The following is a 17229-nucleotide window of genomic DNA, read 5'->3' as shown; positions in this document are numbered from 1 at the left end:
AGAATTTTTTTACTCATTAAAAAGAAGCATGGAGTTTCTTAAACTTGTAAAACTCATTTATATCCCCTTTTCTTTTTCAGAGTAGTACAATGGAGTGGGGGAGGGGGAGGGGAGGGGAAGTTGCCCTTCTTTAGAGATGTACAAATGGAAACAAAGTTCATGACAGGAAATGTACAATTGATGACTTTACTGCAGTAGCTATAATTCTGACCTTTTAACTCACATTTTTGTGCATTTACATTTCTCTGTCTGATAATGTCTGGGTTGAATGGTTCTTTTGTGAGACAAGTTGGAAGAGTGTAATAAAACCACACAAAATGTTTGGTTTTCCTTATGGTATAGTGGATTAACAGTAAATGTTTTTTTCTCATGATTTTTTTTAATGATGAAGTCATAAGGTTAACATTTATAATAAGCCAGACCTAGTGTGCAGTCTGAGAGGACCATGGAAATTTAAAATTAATGAAATAATTTTCTAATTATTTTTCATATATTCACTTTTTCTGTCATTTTCAGTTATTGTGTTTTTTTTTTTAATAAAAGTGCCTTTTTTTCTGTTACCATGTATTTTCTTAACTAGAAAATTACATTCTGATTGCTTTACTTGAGCTTCATTGGATTCTCTTCAATGGATTATCTTATTTAGCGTTGTTCTGAAATGGGATGCAAGTAAATTAAGTAGGGGATTATCAGTTTGATAATGTTTTTCATTATGCCATTTAAAAATACAGATAAAATACCTTTCAATCCACTAGTTTAAATATAGGCCCTGATTCTGCAACTTTTTCTTCCACATGTTAATCAGCTAACCTATGTGGAGGGAAATCCACATTTTTTTTGAGTTGAACTTCTGATCTTCAAAATTTCAAAAGAATAGATGGGACAATTCCAGAGAGGTTAGAATTTGATACAAGTACATAAATTCCTAGTTGGTACATTTTGTGAGCATGGAAACTGAAAAGTGTATTTTTGAGTAAAACAGCTAAACCTATATAAAAAAAAAAATACTTAAATTCTTCCACTTTGGCCTTTTTAATTCTAAAGGCTATTAGGTCCTATCAGGCAACCTGGAAGACTGGTTTTAGACATAACGTAAGAGATGTTCCTGAAGCAGTCAGATGGGCTGGCACTGAGTATCAGTGTGGGCTCTAATGCCATTAGCATTGGCCAGGTTGTGAGTACTTGCAAGGTGTGTGAGCATCCTGTGTATTTATTTACTTCAGGGTGTTTCCCCCCTCCACACACATGTAGCTTCTCTCGGCCGTGAATTCCATTATGAGAACTCCAGCGTGAGAATTAGAACCACCATCCAAAAGAAGAAATGATAAATTTCTTGTTCTAAAAGACAGCAAAATATTAAGCAGTAAAAATGATTTCCATTTTAGCTATGGAGGAAGAAAACACAGTGGAGTTACCAAAAAACCAGAGTTTTCTGAATAGTTTTAAATAATTGATTTCTTTTATACATTGAAGTAATCAAAAGGAACTCAGCCCAGTAGGTGACTGGATTTCAAGAAAGGGGCTTGGAGCACCTCTGCTATGGAGACAGACTGAAAGAGTTGGGGCTCTTCAGTCTGGAGAGGAGAAGGCTCCCAGGAGACCTTCTTGTGGCCTTCCAATATCTTAAGGGGGCCTACAAGAAAGCTGTGGAAGGACTTTTTGGGATGTCAGGTAGTGATAGGGCTGGGGAGAATGGAGCAAAACTATAAGTGGGTAAATTCAGATTGGATGTTAGGAAGAAATCCTTCCCCATGAGAGTGGTGAGATACTGGAACAGGTTACCCAGGGAGGTGGTAGAAGCCCTGTCCCTGGAGGATTTTAAGGCCAGGCTGAATGTGGCTGTGAGCAACCTGTAAGCAATCTAGTGTTAGGTGTCCCTCCCCATGGCAGGGGGGTTGGAACTAGATGATCCTTGAGGTCCTTTCCAACCCTGACAATTCCATGATTCTAAGAAAGCTATTACAGAAACTGAGTTTGAACATTGATATGGTAATTAACATTTGAATAAAATGAATTTTTCTAAAGGAGAAAACTAATTTCATCAAATTTCTGTGTATGTCCTTGGCAAACCAAATCACTGATATAAGAATGTATGACAGTTTTGTCTGTGAATGATAAAGCATCTGTTCTACTGATGGTCTGTTAAGAATATAATGCAATTATAAAATTCAAGCTACAATTGCAACATGCCTTTATGAGGTTTGGTCTCTTCTGAATTGGGATATGCACATGCCTGTTTTCCTGAGAAAGGGACAATTATTTTCCAATTAACTTGGATGTTTTGCATAACATAGTAATTATTTTAGGCAATGATGCTGTAGATTAATAACTTTTTTGGTAATAGCATGCATAAGCAAGAGAAAAACTGTGTAGCAGCTCCCAGTAGAAACATAGTAAGCAATTTCATGTACATATTACAAACCTTTACTGCTAAGGCTTCAGAATCCAGCAGTAATTAAATTCATTCTTTGCTGAAAATGATCAAATCGACTTTCCATACCTGCAATTTTTATTTCAAGCATTTTCAAGATGTGTTTTTCTAATTAGCTTTGTGCCTTTATTCTGTTAACTTCTCAAAATTGAAATGATGTAGCTGTTGCTTTGTTCTATAGAAAAGAGCTACACACTACCCTTTTTAATGACAGGTTTACTAATGGAGCAAATCATCAGCTATTTTAAGTCAAGACAGGCCTGGTGAAGCTGCTAGAACGGCGTTGGAGTACAAGAGAACAGGCATGCATAAAATGCAGACACGATGCAGTGCTTGTTTTCACTGTGGATTCTCTAGTTCACCTTGTTTGTAAGGCTGATCTCTGATGTGATGAGCCAGAGAATTTACTTTGCTGCACATTCAGGAGAAGAATCCTTATTTGTATGTCAGTCATAGTCATTCTCGTTAGCTTGGTTAAGTACGTTCTGTAGTTGTTCAAATTATGGAGGGTTTTAAAGCTGGCTGAATAAAAATATGTCTGCTTTGGAGTGATGCCCATTTACAGTTCTGTGTAATTTGTGTTTCGTCCACAAAGGTGTAAGGCCTTGGCCTGGGTGAAGTTGTTAGGAGGTCCTAGTCTAAACACAAGGAAATTTTGTTTTGGCCTGAGTGATCTGGCTTATGGGGATTTTGGTGGGGTTTTTCTGGTTGGTTTTGGTTGGAGTTTTTTTCATCAATCCTCTCCTGTGGGACATCGTTAATGAGAGAGCAGTTGGCTAATCCAGTCTGTGTACAGACCTTTCTAAAACTGGCTGCAGTCACAGACAGGTGAGAATTGCTACTTTTGCTCCTAGAGTTGGGAAACAATTGACGAGGCCACATGAACTGATGCAGTGAAACCTCTCCCCAGGCTTCAGGATGTCAATCACCAATCAATCCACGATCAGATTAATGAAATGAGATAAATTATTGTATGACAGCTGTCTGTGTAACTTCATATAAGTTATCTTATCTCCTATTCATTTGTCAGAGTGTTTTTATTTAAATTTTTTGTGTCTGATCCCCTCATATTTTATTTTCCATGGAGTGACTCAAACCTACCTATCTATTGATCACTTCACTGGAATGAATACTAATATAAGTACCCAGAAGAATTATAATGATTGTTGGATGTTTTTTCTCTTCAGAGCTGGATACTGATTATATTTTTGGTCAGATGTTGCCAGAGCACATTCACTAGAGGAAGAAACTGAAGGTTATAGGAAACCCTAATAAATTAGCTGGACTAATTTAGTCTCCTGCTTGTGCACTTCAGGCAGTCTCACTGTAGATGCTTTGTGTGGATATTTGTTTTGTTTTCAGAATGTAGTTCCTTGTCTTATTCAATTTGGAAATGAGAAGTTGTACTATCTTAAATATAATTAAATACAATACAATACAGCTTCCAGGCACCCACCAAGGAAGGGCGTCAGAAGCACATTCAGAACCAAAACTGGCACTAATGATGTTTGTGGTGCAGTGATCTTAACTGGTATGGTTATGTCCTCCAGAATAGTGTTTTAAAATCCATTGTCATTCTAGAAACATGCCACTTCTGGAACTGCTGGGATAGCTCTGTTACACAGTATTGCTGGGTGTTGAAACTGGGCATGGCAAGCTGGTTGGTGTGCTCTGCACATCTTCTCACTCATACTGCCATAGTGAGAAACAGTGTCCTTTCTTCTGTGTTGTTTTTATGTCAGAATCAAAAGCCCTGAGAATCCTACAAGGTAAAATTTCCCTTATCTAGTAGAAATTTCAGTGCAACTGTGTTCATTTAATAAAGGCTCAATCAGTAAATTATAACTAGGAATTCTATATGCCAAGATTTATACATTTTTTGATGCACAAATGTAGTAGTTGGTGCTTAAAAGTTATCTTTCCCACTTTTTTCCCTCAGTGCACCAATGCCTTATCTAATTGGCGTCCACTTCAGCTTAATAGAGGTAGGTTTACTCTACACTTCTGTGAACTGGTAAGCATGAGGTGTGTGTGCCATAAATGATAATTTAAGTGGAAGTGCTTTATTTTAGCATAGAGAATTAAAAAAAAAAATAAATTCAGATGCTTTGCAAAGAAGAAAAAATGCCTTGATTTTAAATCTTACTTTCCAAGTTTTTATGGAGCCATGCAAGCTCTACATCATGATTTGTTTCTGTGTCTATTACATAGCGTAGTCAGAGGGGTTTTTCTTGCCTTTTTTTTAGTGGTTCGGCAACAGATTTTGCAAATAATAATGGTTCAAATTTATTTTGGAGTCACCATCAACTAGAATTCATCATTATTCTGATTTCATATATAAATTCTGTTCCTGTCCCTCTGTAAATCTGTGTCTAAGATTCATTCCATTCCATGCATAACTGTTAATGTAGAAATGAATGTTTTTTGGCAAAAAGTAGCCTTTTCAGATTGGAATACACAACAAAACAGTAAAACTCATCCAAGTGGTAAGTAGTTGCTGGGACATAAATAGATTTGCCTCTTGCCATGATCATTGGATGACACCATTAAGCTTACTTCTATAGTCTGATTATCATGTAGAATATATAATTTATTGATTTGCACGTCTGCTAAATCAGTTTCTAAGGATCAATTCACATTAGCTAAGCTGACAAAGTGGGTCCTCCCTCAGGCTGAGCCACCAGCACTTTTTTGTTTCCAAAAAAGATCTTTCTATCATGTGTACTTGGTAAGTCTAGGCACAGCCTTCTGTTCATTCAAATCAGGTTCATCTGACCTGTGTACATTGATTGCATTATCTTGACTGGTATCTTTTTCCTTATTCCTTCTGAAAATAAAGGAACAGAGAGGCTTGCTTTGAGAAAGAAGTCACTCAATTCCTTCTGGATTTCTATTCTTCTAGAATACTATTAGATATCACATGCCTGGGACTTACATAAATCTGCAAATCATTACTTATTTTTTTCTGTTTTTCATCTGATCACATGATGAATATCTTGTTTGATTTTCACAAATAGGAATGAAACATTTTTATAAGATATATATATATACTTCCAGTTTGTTTAACTGTATTTTGTGTAAATCTTGGCTTGCAAGAATTCATTTCCTGAATGTGCTTGTGTTCCAGAGATTATTAGTATAACCTTACTGTTTGATGAACAGGAAGTGTTTTTAAAAGCTGTTCTGAATCCTGTGCTAATTGACAGATCCTCCATTTAAAGCTGTAAACCTTGTCTTTGCCGTTGTTGTCTTTGCAAAATGATCGTTTGTAATTTAGCAGCTTGTAATAAAAAATGTACTTCAGGAGGATGCCATAGTAAAATGTTTTTCCATCTTTTTTTTTTTCTTACCTCTTAATAGAGAGTAAAAAATAGATCACTGGAGGACGTGGTTTTGCTAAATGTTGACACAAACACTCTAGAAACCCCTTTTAATGACCTGAGCAACCTACCTGGTGAAGTGGTGAGTCTTACCAATATTTCATTCTTTCTTTCCTGTATAGGTACTTGAATTACTAGCAGTTATTTTTCTGTCCGGTTTTGCTAAGTGCTATAATGGGAATAAGGGGGTGAAAAGCACCAAGTGTAGACCCCTGTATTTGAGATTCTACCTTTTTCACAGTTGAGGAGATGCTGAATGGAACGTCGTATTCCTTATTGTAAAAGTAGGATCATAATTACAAAGCTAGCTGCATTCATTAGGCATAGCTGCTTTAAACGCAAGAGTCTCTTCATCTCATCTTAATCATTATATTACGAAGTAGGCATTTCTGTCTGCCTGGTGGCATGTCTTGCAAAAGAACGAGAGAGTTTTTGAAGGCAAAAAGAAGAAGGGGGCCAATTATCGGCTTCTGCTTCCCTGCCACCTGCCAGCGCTTTCCTTTTAATTAATGATCTGATGGCACTGGTCAATATAATAAGAAATGCTTGTACAGTTGGGGTCAGAAAATTCAGGCTTTGATCTTCTTCAACTTTCTGAAACATTTATTTGTTTTCTCTAAATTATTTCAGTTTTATTTTAATCTCTTCTATCCTGCTGAGGGCTGCGTGAATGAAAACCTATACTGTTTGTCATTTGCTTTGGCAGAGCAAAGGCTGCTTACTTAGAATTCTATTTGTAAATTAAACTGCAAACCCAGTTTGTCATAAAAGACATCTGATCCTTTTGAAATGACGAAAACTGTCTTTTGTCTGTAAAAGATGATAAATTAAGTGCCAGTTCTTTCTGGACTTTGATCTTGCAGAGGGTCCCTGTTCCCCCATGTCGTGTCACCCCCTGCCTTTTTTTTTTTCCCTGCCTTTTTTTTTTATTGACTATAGGAGAACATTTTCATCTTAAATAGTCAGAAAATTCACTTACCTTGTTTTTCCCAATGGAGCTCTAAGAGATTATCATTGCAAAAACACTGTTTTGATTCTTTAGTTATAGGTGCTCAAGCTGTCAGAAATGGTTGTCAAGACAAAGAATTTTATATCAGAATGTGAAATTTCTGGTATTGTAAACCATGAAAGTAAACTGCCTTAATCAAAGTAAGGCACTGTAGTGACACACTATGTCTTTTGTTTTGGTTGGTAATTTGTATGTATTTGTTACAATGGAAATCAAACTCTAATTTACTGTATTAGTGCCAGTTCCCTTTGATTTTAATGATGTTAAAATGTAGACTTTTTATAGATCATCTGGTCAGTCTTTCTTTTGAATGAGTATCAACTATAGTTCAGAAAAGTAATGGACATTACAGAGATGTAAAAATTATTCTGATGTTTTGTGATTTTATGTTAATATATACACACATATGCATGCAGATACAATAATTTTTTATATTACATTTATATTTTTGTATGTTATATTTTCCAAGAGTATAGCAATTTAAAAAACGAGTAATTTTCTGTTGTGTCAGTAATTTTAACTGACCTGTATTCAGTGAATGAGGTTGAGCTTATAATGTCATGGAGGTACATACTTCTTGTAAAATGATAGCTTGATGTGGAATGGGGGATTACACATCAGCTTCCATAAGATACTGGAGTTGTGGCTGGAGGTTCTTCGAACAGTAGAAGTGGACTTTGTACAATGAGGAGGGCTTCTTTTGTATTTTACAGATGCATATCGAAATGATCTGTAAATGAGCAGGCTAGTATGAAGAAAATAGCGATACAGATTTCATACTTTCAGAGTATATTCTCCCCGAGGGTATATCTGTGTTCCTATTATTAATGTTAATGAAGGTTATCCAAGTGTACAGACTATACAGTAAACTCAAAATCCTTAATTCCATAGCTAATATAAAACAAGACAGAACAAGTGTTTAATCCAAAATATACTTGTAGAATTTGATGATTTTTTTTTAATGAAGCATTTAATTTGACTATTCCTATTTCTTCCTCTACTTCATTCTGTAAAGCACTCTAATTAAAACAATTTAATAGCTGGAAAACCTGGAAACAAAAAAGCACGTAACATGACAAAATGCCTGTCCTTCTCTTGCATTTGTGAGAGCCAGTGCCATTGCTAGCATCTTAGTTAAAAGGTTTAAGACATAGGAGTGTAGTGTCAAAGCGGTAAGTTAGACTTAAAACATTAATGTCAAAGATACTTATGTATGTGAAACCTTTTAACCTGTATAAATAAAACTCATAAACATACATTCAAAGCGTGCAGAACTTCTGATGAAAAAGTGTAATGAGTACCTTTGAAGGGTGTTAAGATAGAATGAAGAACAGAAAATAGGAAAGAAGCCCTTGTCTTAGTATCCCTTTCAGAAACTGATTCCAGGCTGGTTAACAGCCTAACAAAAGAAATGCAGTTCTTTTCAGAGTTTTCTAAAACTGTTTCTGCTGTCTGAAGGAAATTGAGTAATTCTGATCGTGATCAATAAGCTCTATGATGTCCTCACAGCATAGGTATTTAATAGTTTACCCATGTGTAAGTAATATGTCTATTAAAATGCTCTGATTGTGAATTTTTTCGTGATAAATTTTAAGGTAGGAGAAACCATTATTATATGGCATTGTCTAATAAACTGCATAATAAATTAACTGAGATTTAAAGGCATTTTTAAATCAATCATTTAAGCATTTAAATTATAGTTACAGGCTAGATGACTTTCTGTGCATGTGAACTCTATTATTCTGTCAGACTGACCAGTGGTCTTGACTGTGCAAAGGTCAGTGGTCACAGTTGTCCTGAATTACCAGTCCTTTTTTCATGTGGACCCTCTGCTGCGTTGCATGCTGTAATCTTCTTAATGGCTTCATTCCAATATTCACACATAATATTTTAGATTTATTGACTGTTAGAAATACTACCATGCCAGTAGCAGTTCCGCTACTCCTAAGGTATTTAAAATTGGAAAAATAAATCAGGGCAAGACTTGCAGGAATCCTTTGTTTTCGTAGAGGGGGGAAAAAGCCTCTTTTTTCCTCTCTTCTGACAAGCACACTTGTTTTTAAATTTCATCATTTCACTGTGAATTTATCTATTATTTTTTAATTAAATAAAAAAAGAACGTAAGTAGCTACTTCTGTGGGAGTAAATTTCCTAACACAATAAGGCTTAGATCAGGACTTTATTAATGTAAGATGTTGGGAAAAGAACATTTGTGGTGTATATAAATTAGCAGAGACCACAAGACACACATAAACCTCGGGCCTGATCCTGCAATAACTCCTTGCAGTCAACTCTGACAAAAAGATGACTCCTTCGCTTAAATTCGAACGCTCTCGAGAAAAGCTTGGGGAATTGAGGGCATCACTTTCAGCCACCAAGCCTTACTGACTTCTCTGCAGACTAAGCAGAAATGTAACAAGTATGATCTTCAGGAAACAATAGGCTTTATAGATTTTTCAGCATCCTCTGTGGTCATTAAATACTGTTAACTTTAAAGTCTACACAGCTGTTGAAAGATGTGCAGCCTTTATAGCACGTGGTGCCTACACACTGTGATGCAGTACAGAATTGAAACAGGATTTTAAGAGGTTTGAGTTTGAGATTGCTGAAGTCACCAGGTTTTAATATCCTAAGCTGAGCATGGGAACATTACTGTTCTAAAAGTAGCATGTGAGAAGTAGATGTAATTCATGTAGAAAATTGAAATTACTTTGTAAAACAACTACTGGGAGTGCAAATTATTTCTGAAAATATAATGATTAATAGCTTCATGAAGAAGTTATGGTCAACTTGTACCAGGGCAACTAAAAAGATTTTTATGTGAAATGTAAATGCCATAATTTACTGTATTTTCCCATCAGAAAATAGCCCAAAATATTGCTGGTATATTTTAGAAACTCAGATCAGTCAGCAGTGTTTGCAGTGTTATAAGGCAACTATTTGTTGTGAATATAAAGTATTAAGAGTTGAGATTCTGTTGAACCTCAAAGTAGTTTTAGAAGCTAGAATGTGACATTGGAAAGTGCAACCAGTTTTGAAAACTTTTGCATTTAAGTGGTTGTTTTCATCTAAAGGAGTATTTGTGATTAAATACTGGAGAGTTCTCTGAGATGCTTAAATCCTGTGTGTGTAGCTAAAATGAAATACGAAGCCCTTTCATTAATAATGTTGATTTTAACTGTATCAGATTCAGTTTTGTTGTAAGGTTTTTGGTATTTGTTTCTGTTCTCTGCCATCTTCTCTCACTTTCTTGCTATTGAGAGTGGGCTTACTTTTATAGTGATGTGATCTGATGGGCAACACCAACCAGTAGTTTAAAGCTTAGCAACTGTCACTGATACCAGAGAAATTCCTGTGTATCTTTTTACCAAAGATCTGGTAGTCACTGGAAACCTGAATGCATTTCTCAGGCAGCTGATGTTTTGAATCCTTCTTTATGCACTTGAATGTATATGGATGCTTAAGTAAAAGATTCAATGTCTAGTTACATGATTTTGTTAATTTATATTGTAACATTCTGTGCAGTTCTGTTCCTCTACTCACATGGGTATTTAAAAGATAGTGGTCATGTTTTATCTCTGATCAGATAGTTTTATATCAGGAATCTCAGAAGGGGTAGAAGGTGACTGTTTTAAAAATGACACTTTCTTTTAATGAGCAATGTACATTTTGGATACTTTTAATTACATATGAAAGCAAAATTACTTATCAATCTTATGACTTTCTAAATAGCTGGAAAACTGTTGATTTAAACCTTCCTGAAGCTCTGATAGCTCTTTATTGGTAGCATTTAGCAGTCTAACCCAAGTCACCATCCTATGAGAAGCTGTTGCTAGGAGAAGATAAAAACAGTTTGCTTCTAGTGTAAATTAATAGTGCAGTTTCTGAAACAGATCACTGCTGTCTACTGGAAATACATTCTAACAGCATTCTAACCCCTGTGGTTTGTTTGTTTGCAGTTCTTTATATTTAAACTTTGTAAAAGGCACTTTCTGCTTAAGGTGTGCAGAGAATGGGAGAAAAAAGGTTTGGCATTCGTAATCATAGGTAGACAGATTAAAGCATTTATAAGGAAAAGATTTTTGATAAAGGTGCTGCTTGGTATTTTTTTGGCATGGAGCCAGAACTGTGTATTTTCTTTGAAATTTTAAGAGCTATTAATGATGTCACCCAGGGGTCTCTCAGTTCCTTGGTTTTAGGTTCATGGATCCAAGCAATCACAATCCTGCTGGGTACTGTTTTCTAAGTAGTTCAAAGCACCCAATCTCTTATCTGTACCTACTGTATTGACTGTAATATCTACTTTATCACTCTGTCTTTGATTAAACTGTGCAACTGGGAGAATTTGCCAGCAACCTACCCAAATGCTCAGTTGTGATTGCCATCACTCAGTGGCAGGAGAAGCCCCAAGAAAGCATTGTGCCAGTGTGTGCATGTTTGCTGACCCCAGCTTGAAGGCCTCAGGGGTGCTTAAGGTGTGCTTGAGCCAGGGTTCCAGTTGTGATGATTGGGAAATCAGGGTTGTGGCCCACATTATCTCTGCAGGCTTTTTCTTAAGAGCACTGAGCTCCTAGTAATTCTGTAGAATGATCTATTAAAACTCTTCCTGCCTTTCAGCATTGCATCCTAAGAGGAGAAGTTGGAGGCATTTTTTTTTTTCAGCTTCAGTATGGCCTTTCTTAGGCTCAGGCTCCCTCCTGAATGGCAGAACAGGAATGTGCATCTGACTTAATGCAGTTCTGTAGTGAAGAACCTGCCTATGAACACCCAGCCCATCTAACTAATAATGTACCAATACTGCAGCAAAGTGAGAGATATGTTGCTTTCTATTGTTTTCTAACATGTTTTTGCCTAAAGCATTTTGTTTATCCATTTATGTTATGCTATGCTACTTTTTCCTGTGATTCCTCTGGTCTTTCCTCTTTTAACCTGTTTTACTTTCTGCCATAATTTCCCCAAATTCACGAGGTATAATTTTGAAAAATGTAAGTTTAAAAGAATGAAGAAAATTTTCTCCCTTTCCCCTCCCTTTTATTTAGAAGCTGCTTTGTCCATCATGACAGCAAAGACATTTTAAGGGTGACAGTTCTTTTTTTGAACTCATGTTGCTGCCTTTGTTTTAGTGCAGCTGAGCTAATGTTGATGGGCAGATTTCCCTTATACAAAGGTTATATACATTTATTTCTAACAGAATTAAACAAACCTTAATTTTAATAACCACTAATAATCTTACAGTACAGAACAAAAAAGGTCCGCAACACAAAACCCCAAAAAATCCCAAAGTGAAGACCTGGATTTGTTTCTTCAGCCTTAAACTGCTTAACTGGTTTTTGTACTCAGACTTGTATCTTTTTTTTTTTTCTTTTGAGGTGCAAGGGAAGAACATAAATGAACCTTGGTGTATGCTTTCCATGGGCTAAACGAATCAGGCTCTAAACTTTTATCTAGATCTATGAGTTTGGATATAAATTGAAAAGATCACAGCTATGGGGAAAAGACCTATACTGTAAAGGCCTTTCTGCATAGATTATGAACATCATAACTCAATAATTTTTTTTTTTCAAAACTATAGTTATAATTGGACCCAATGGGGGTCTCTCTCTTTGATCAGATCACAGTAACTGTGACTTTACACTAGAAAATGTCACTACTGTGAAGGTTTATCACCTGTAGAGCTGGTCTTTTCTCTGATGCCTTGTTCAGTTCTCATTAGCATTATTCAAAGTTTAGTTGTTAATTAGGTTGACACTTCAATTACAATCATCATCTACAAGAGCAGTCAGGACTGCTTGCATAAAGAAACAAAAAGATACTCCTTCTTGCCTGTATTTCTAAAAGAATGAAAGCTGTTTTGGTGACTTTGTTTATGATGTTCCATTGAAAGAATAACTCTGAATGTTACTCTGTGTAGTATTTAGCAACTTAAGTATTGTGTTATTGGTTATGTTGCAATACAGAGTGACGTAGAAACATCTATTCAATGTAATTGGAGTTGACTTCTCCAGATTTCTCTCATGATGAAAATTTATTAATAGAGTGTGGACTACAACTGGGTATAATTCCCCATCTTTAAAGAATGCTCTAATAATTCCAGAGTTAAATGATTTATTTTTTTTTTTTCTCCAAAGTATCTCCAGTAAGGGCTGTCTAAATTAAAATGTCTGTTTTTATTATTCTATGTAATAATCAGTGATTGCCATTTGACAAAAAAATGACAGACCTTCTTGAAAGCACTAAAATTTTTTTTTATCATATGTTTTTCCTAGCTACAGGTGCCTACTAAATGTTGTGGGATTTTTTTGCCTTTAACACGTTTTATCTTCCAGGACAATTGCAAAGCAATGTAGCATTTAATTTAGACAAACTTTTCTCAATAATTTGAGAATAGGTGGTAGGTGCTACTCCCATGGTGCATGAGAAACGATGTAAGATAGTAATTTGACTTAAAAAAAAAAAAATGCCTGAAACTGAGTAGGAGCTAGCCATTAACAGTCTTTAAAATTAAGCCTTCACAGTATAAATAAAGTATATCCAAATGTTATTGTTCAAAACAAATAGGTACATGTTATGAATAAGGGGGAAAAAATCTGCAGAAAAGTAGCTCACATGCATTCTGCTGTAAAATAATTAAGCTTATTTATGTCAAGAGGCCTTGGGAAAAAAGAGAGCATAAACCAATTTGCATTAGCAGTCCACCATCATCCCCTGGTTTCATTTCAATTAACAGACCAGCAGGTGCTCTTTGCAGTTAAAAAGATAAGCTATCAAGGAGGAGGATGAATTTTTGGCTGACCTGTAGACACCATGGTTTGCCTGCTGATTGGGTTCGTACCATGCTGTACCAATTTCTGAGGTGTTAATTTAACTGTTCCACTCTGCCGTGCAGGTCTCAGCCTTGAAAAATAAACTGAAAAAGCAGTCTACAGCTACGGGTGATGGAGTGGCCAAGGCCTTTCTTCGGGCACAGGCAGCACTGTTTGGATCCTACAGAGATGCACTGAGATACAAACCAGTAAGGCTTATTCTTTACTTCTTTTTTCCCTTGATTTGTAAGAGTAGGGTCTCATTCTTTGCAAGGGAAATATTAAATGTTTTATCCCAGCCTGAAACATTTTAAAGAAAATGCTTCAAATCTCACTCCTATGCTAAGAATACATTGAGAGTTTAGAAGACCACCTCCTGACAGTGACTTGTACCAAAAAATAAATACCCATCCAAAGTTAGCTAGTTGCTTATTTGTTTCACTTTCATAAAGTATTTAGTATAAAACCAGATTGTATTAATGAAAATGCAGACACTCAACTCCCCTGATTTAATGTGAAGAACTGAAGAGGCTATGCCTTTCAGCTTCCTGCATTTTTCACTGTAATCTAGAGACTTTGCTGTGGTTGGAGCCAGAAGCTTTTTATTTTCTAGCAGAAGCCAGACACCACTCTGTATCTCTTCTACTGCACACTTATCTTGATACCACTGAGATGTTAGCAGAGCTAAAAAACCATTTCATCCCATCAGAACGTTCTGTTGGTACTCAGTAGATTAATGTGTTAGAGGCTTTTGTCCTTTCTTGTTTATGAGGGTGGTGCATATTGATCCTATTAGAGATAAAATAATTGATCAGAACCAACTTAGAGATTGGTGAAGTCTGTTCAAACTATTTTCCGGTGATATGTTCAATCTATTGTTAGTCATTCCGTCTGATAAAATGGATTGAGCTAATACCAACTGAATCAGATTCTGAGGGTATAATTTTTGACAGTCTGATAAATTCAGATAAATACTGATCTTGATAAAAGGAAATCATTCTGACTTGAGGCATCAAATTTGTAAAGCTGCTGGTGTGTGGGTAGATGTTTGGGGGTGAGGAGGTTGGTGCATTCTGTTCTTGGGTAAGGAACTATGTGGTATTGCTTGATGAAAATGAATAGGATAGTTATTAATTCCAGATGAGGCTGTTTCCTGGAGGCACAGCTCCTCCTTTCCTGGAGGTATGGCACAGCCTGACTTCCGCTCAAGTGGTTCACTTACAGGTATTCTTTTTGGGCTGTGAGCATTTTGCACACTAGCTCTCTATGCCACTGATGACCATTGTTTATTGATATGAAAAATAATATATGAAGAAATAAACTAATGTTTAAGGGTTTAATTCAAGTGTTTGTGGTTAGCAGTCATAATATCCCTATGATACACAAAACCAGTTTGCCTACTATGTTGAAATGATTGTAGCTATTTTCGAAATCACTAGAGTTCAACACAGTACTAGTGTCAGTAAGGCAAATAATTAGGTAAAATAGGTAATTGCTGTTTATTCCATAGTGGCATGACCTGATACTGCTTCAGGAGGAGTTGTCTGATTTGTGCCTTCATTTAAAGGTGGGGATAGTCCATGCCAGCTCATGGCAGCTTAGAGTAAGAGCTGCTAAGTCAGAAAATGTCTTACCCTACATTTGATGTATACAAACAGAATGATGTCAGTCTGGTTGATGTCCTGAACCTCTATTCTGACCAAAAATAGGCTACAGTCATACCTGTGTTTTGGTGAGTTTGTTGAACTGAATGTACAAATTCTTTAGCATTCTGGTTAGCATCTCTGTTGAAATAAGCTTTCATTTTAACTGATTTGCATGTTATTTCAGTTAATCTGTTGGCATATCTGTGTACATTTGTGCTGCACTGGAAGCAGTGCACCATTCCTCATTTCAACTGGCAAGCATTTCTCAAAGTGACCTCTGCAGTTTTTCTTTCTGCATTATTTTCTTGTGCCATTTTTGTTTGTGGTTGGGTTTTTTTTTTTTGTGGTGGGGTTTTTTGATTATTTTTTTTTTTTTTTTTTGGCCCCACTGATTGCATATAAGTGCATAAGATTATACTTATGAAACCATTGTGGACTGATTTTTTTATTTTTAAGATATGTTGTTTCAGAATATTTCAACAGAAGTCTGCTGGCAGATAGCAGCATATCTTGGATTGGTGTCAACTTGTCCAAAGACAAAGCATGTTTAATAATAATTAAAAAAAAAAAAAAGAAGAGTGTAACTGTTATTTTGAGCTGTGTTCACATAGTTTTAACTAATTTAGTATTTTACTACATTTTTATGATAGAAAAATCTATCAGAAACTGTCCTGGTTCAGTAGAAATGAGTTATAGAATCATAGAATCAATGAGGTTGGAAAAGACCTTAAAGATCATCAAGTCCAACCTTTCACCCAAGACCTCATGACTACTAAACCATGGCACTAAGTGCCACATCCAAGTTGTTCCGTAGTTGTTCAGCTCAAAATTTGTGAATTGTTTTTGGAAAGAAAATACTATCCTTTGTTTTGGACTTGGTGGTGCTAGATCAAATAATGAAACCTAAACCACAGCAGTGGAGGTAGTTTACATTCTTTCAGGAGCTCAAGTAATACTCATGTAGAGAATTAATATAGACTGTACTTAAATTAATGTATTTTTTACAAAGATTTTGAATATTTTTGCTATAAGTAAGCTTATCATTTTCACAAGCAAGAGCTGAGAGGTTTTGGGGTACCATGTTTTGTTTTGCAAACATCCTGATGAAAAGTAAAATCATGTATTTGGATAGTTATCAATTGCTTGTAAGTTGAAAAATATGTTTAAGGAAACCGTTTCCCTCACAACAGTGTGTTCTGTATGATTTTTAACTTGAAACATGAAACAACTGTCATTAATATTCACTTTGAGTAAAGAACAGCTTTAATAGTGTCTGTACTCATCCGACACTTTCAGCACTCATTCTGTGCAACGGTTTGTTTTCAGCACAGGACAGATTCTCCTCAGTGTAGCAATATGTCTGGAGCAAACATCTAGCAATTATTGAAATAAAGTGATTGGTGAAAGGAAAAACGTGGAAGCTTCAGGGGGTCTTCAAAGGAGTTCAGGGAACTCCAAAAGACCATATGGAAAATTTGACTACTCTAATACAGACAGAAAATCTGACATGTAATAGATAAAGGTGATTGTACTTTCTTGTGAGTAATACAGGATAATGAAAAACTTAATCCAGTGAAGGTTTTCAAGAAAAGTAGAAATAGTTGTTTTTTTCTGATTTAATCAAGATACTGAATTTGAAAAAAGGAGTCAAATACAGCCAAGAGTATTTTTGTAATATTCTACATCTATACATTAGCAAATATTACCTGTGAACCTGTAGAGCAAACAGTGCAGTTGTCAGGCAGGAGCTGACATCCACATGGTCTGCATTTCTAGCTTTAGAGTGGTTGTTATTTTTGTCTGGTGTGAAATACTTAATACCTATAACTAGCTGGGGTTCATTTTCTGCTTTAGGTTATTCCAGAAGGAATCCAGATCATGCACAGTAGATGGGGATGATTGAAAAAAATGTCTTCACTTTACTGTGATAAATGGCTGAAAACCAATCCAGAACAAAATG

General features: G+C 35.7%; 1 protein-coding gene across 2 annotated transcripts in view; it reads left to right on the top strand.

Annotated features, from left to right (window-relative positions):
- The window catches only part of DENND1B (DENN domain containing 1B), a 160458-nt gene that overhangs the window by 98030 nt on the left and 45199 nt on the right, over nucleotides 1-17229 (top strand). For both annotated transcript variants that reach the window (XM_068140902.1, XM_068140903.1), the window contains 3 exons: nucleotides 4371-4416; nucleotides 5792-5893; nucleotides 13707-13832. In XM_068140902.1, the coding sequence (XP_067997003.1) occupies nucleotides 4371-4416; nucleotides 5792-5893; nucleotides 13707-13832 (274 nt within the window). The remainder of the gene's footprint in view (nucleotides 1-4370; nucleotides 4417-5791; nucleotides 5894-13706; nucleotides 13833-17229) is intronic.

Source organism: Melanerpes formicivorus, unplaced genomic scaffold (assembly GCF_026170545.1).
Source record: "Melanerpes formicivorus ecotype bairdi unplaced genomic scaffold, bMelFor1.0.p_v2 SCAF_7, whole genome shotgun sequence".
In the NCBI taxonomy this organism is placed as follows: Eukaryota; Metazoa; Chordata; class Aves; order Piciformes; family Picidae; genus Melanerpes; species Melanerpes formicivorus.
This window is presented reverse-complemented; position numbering and strand designations above follow the sequence as displayed.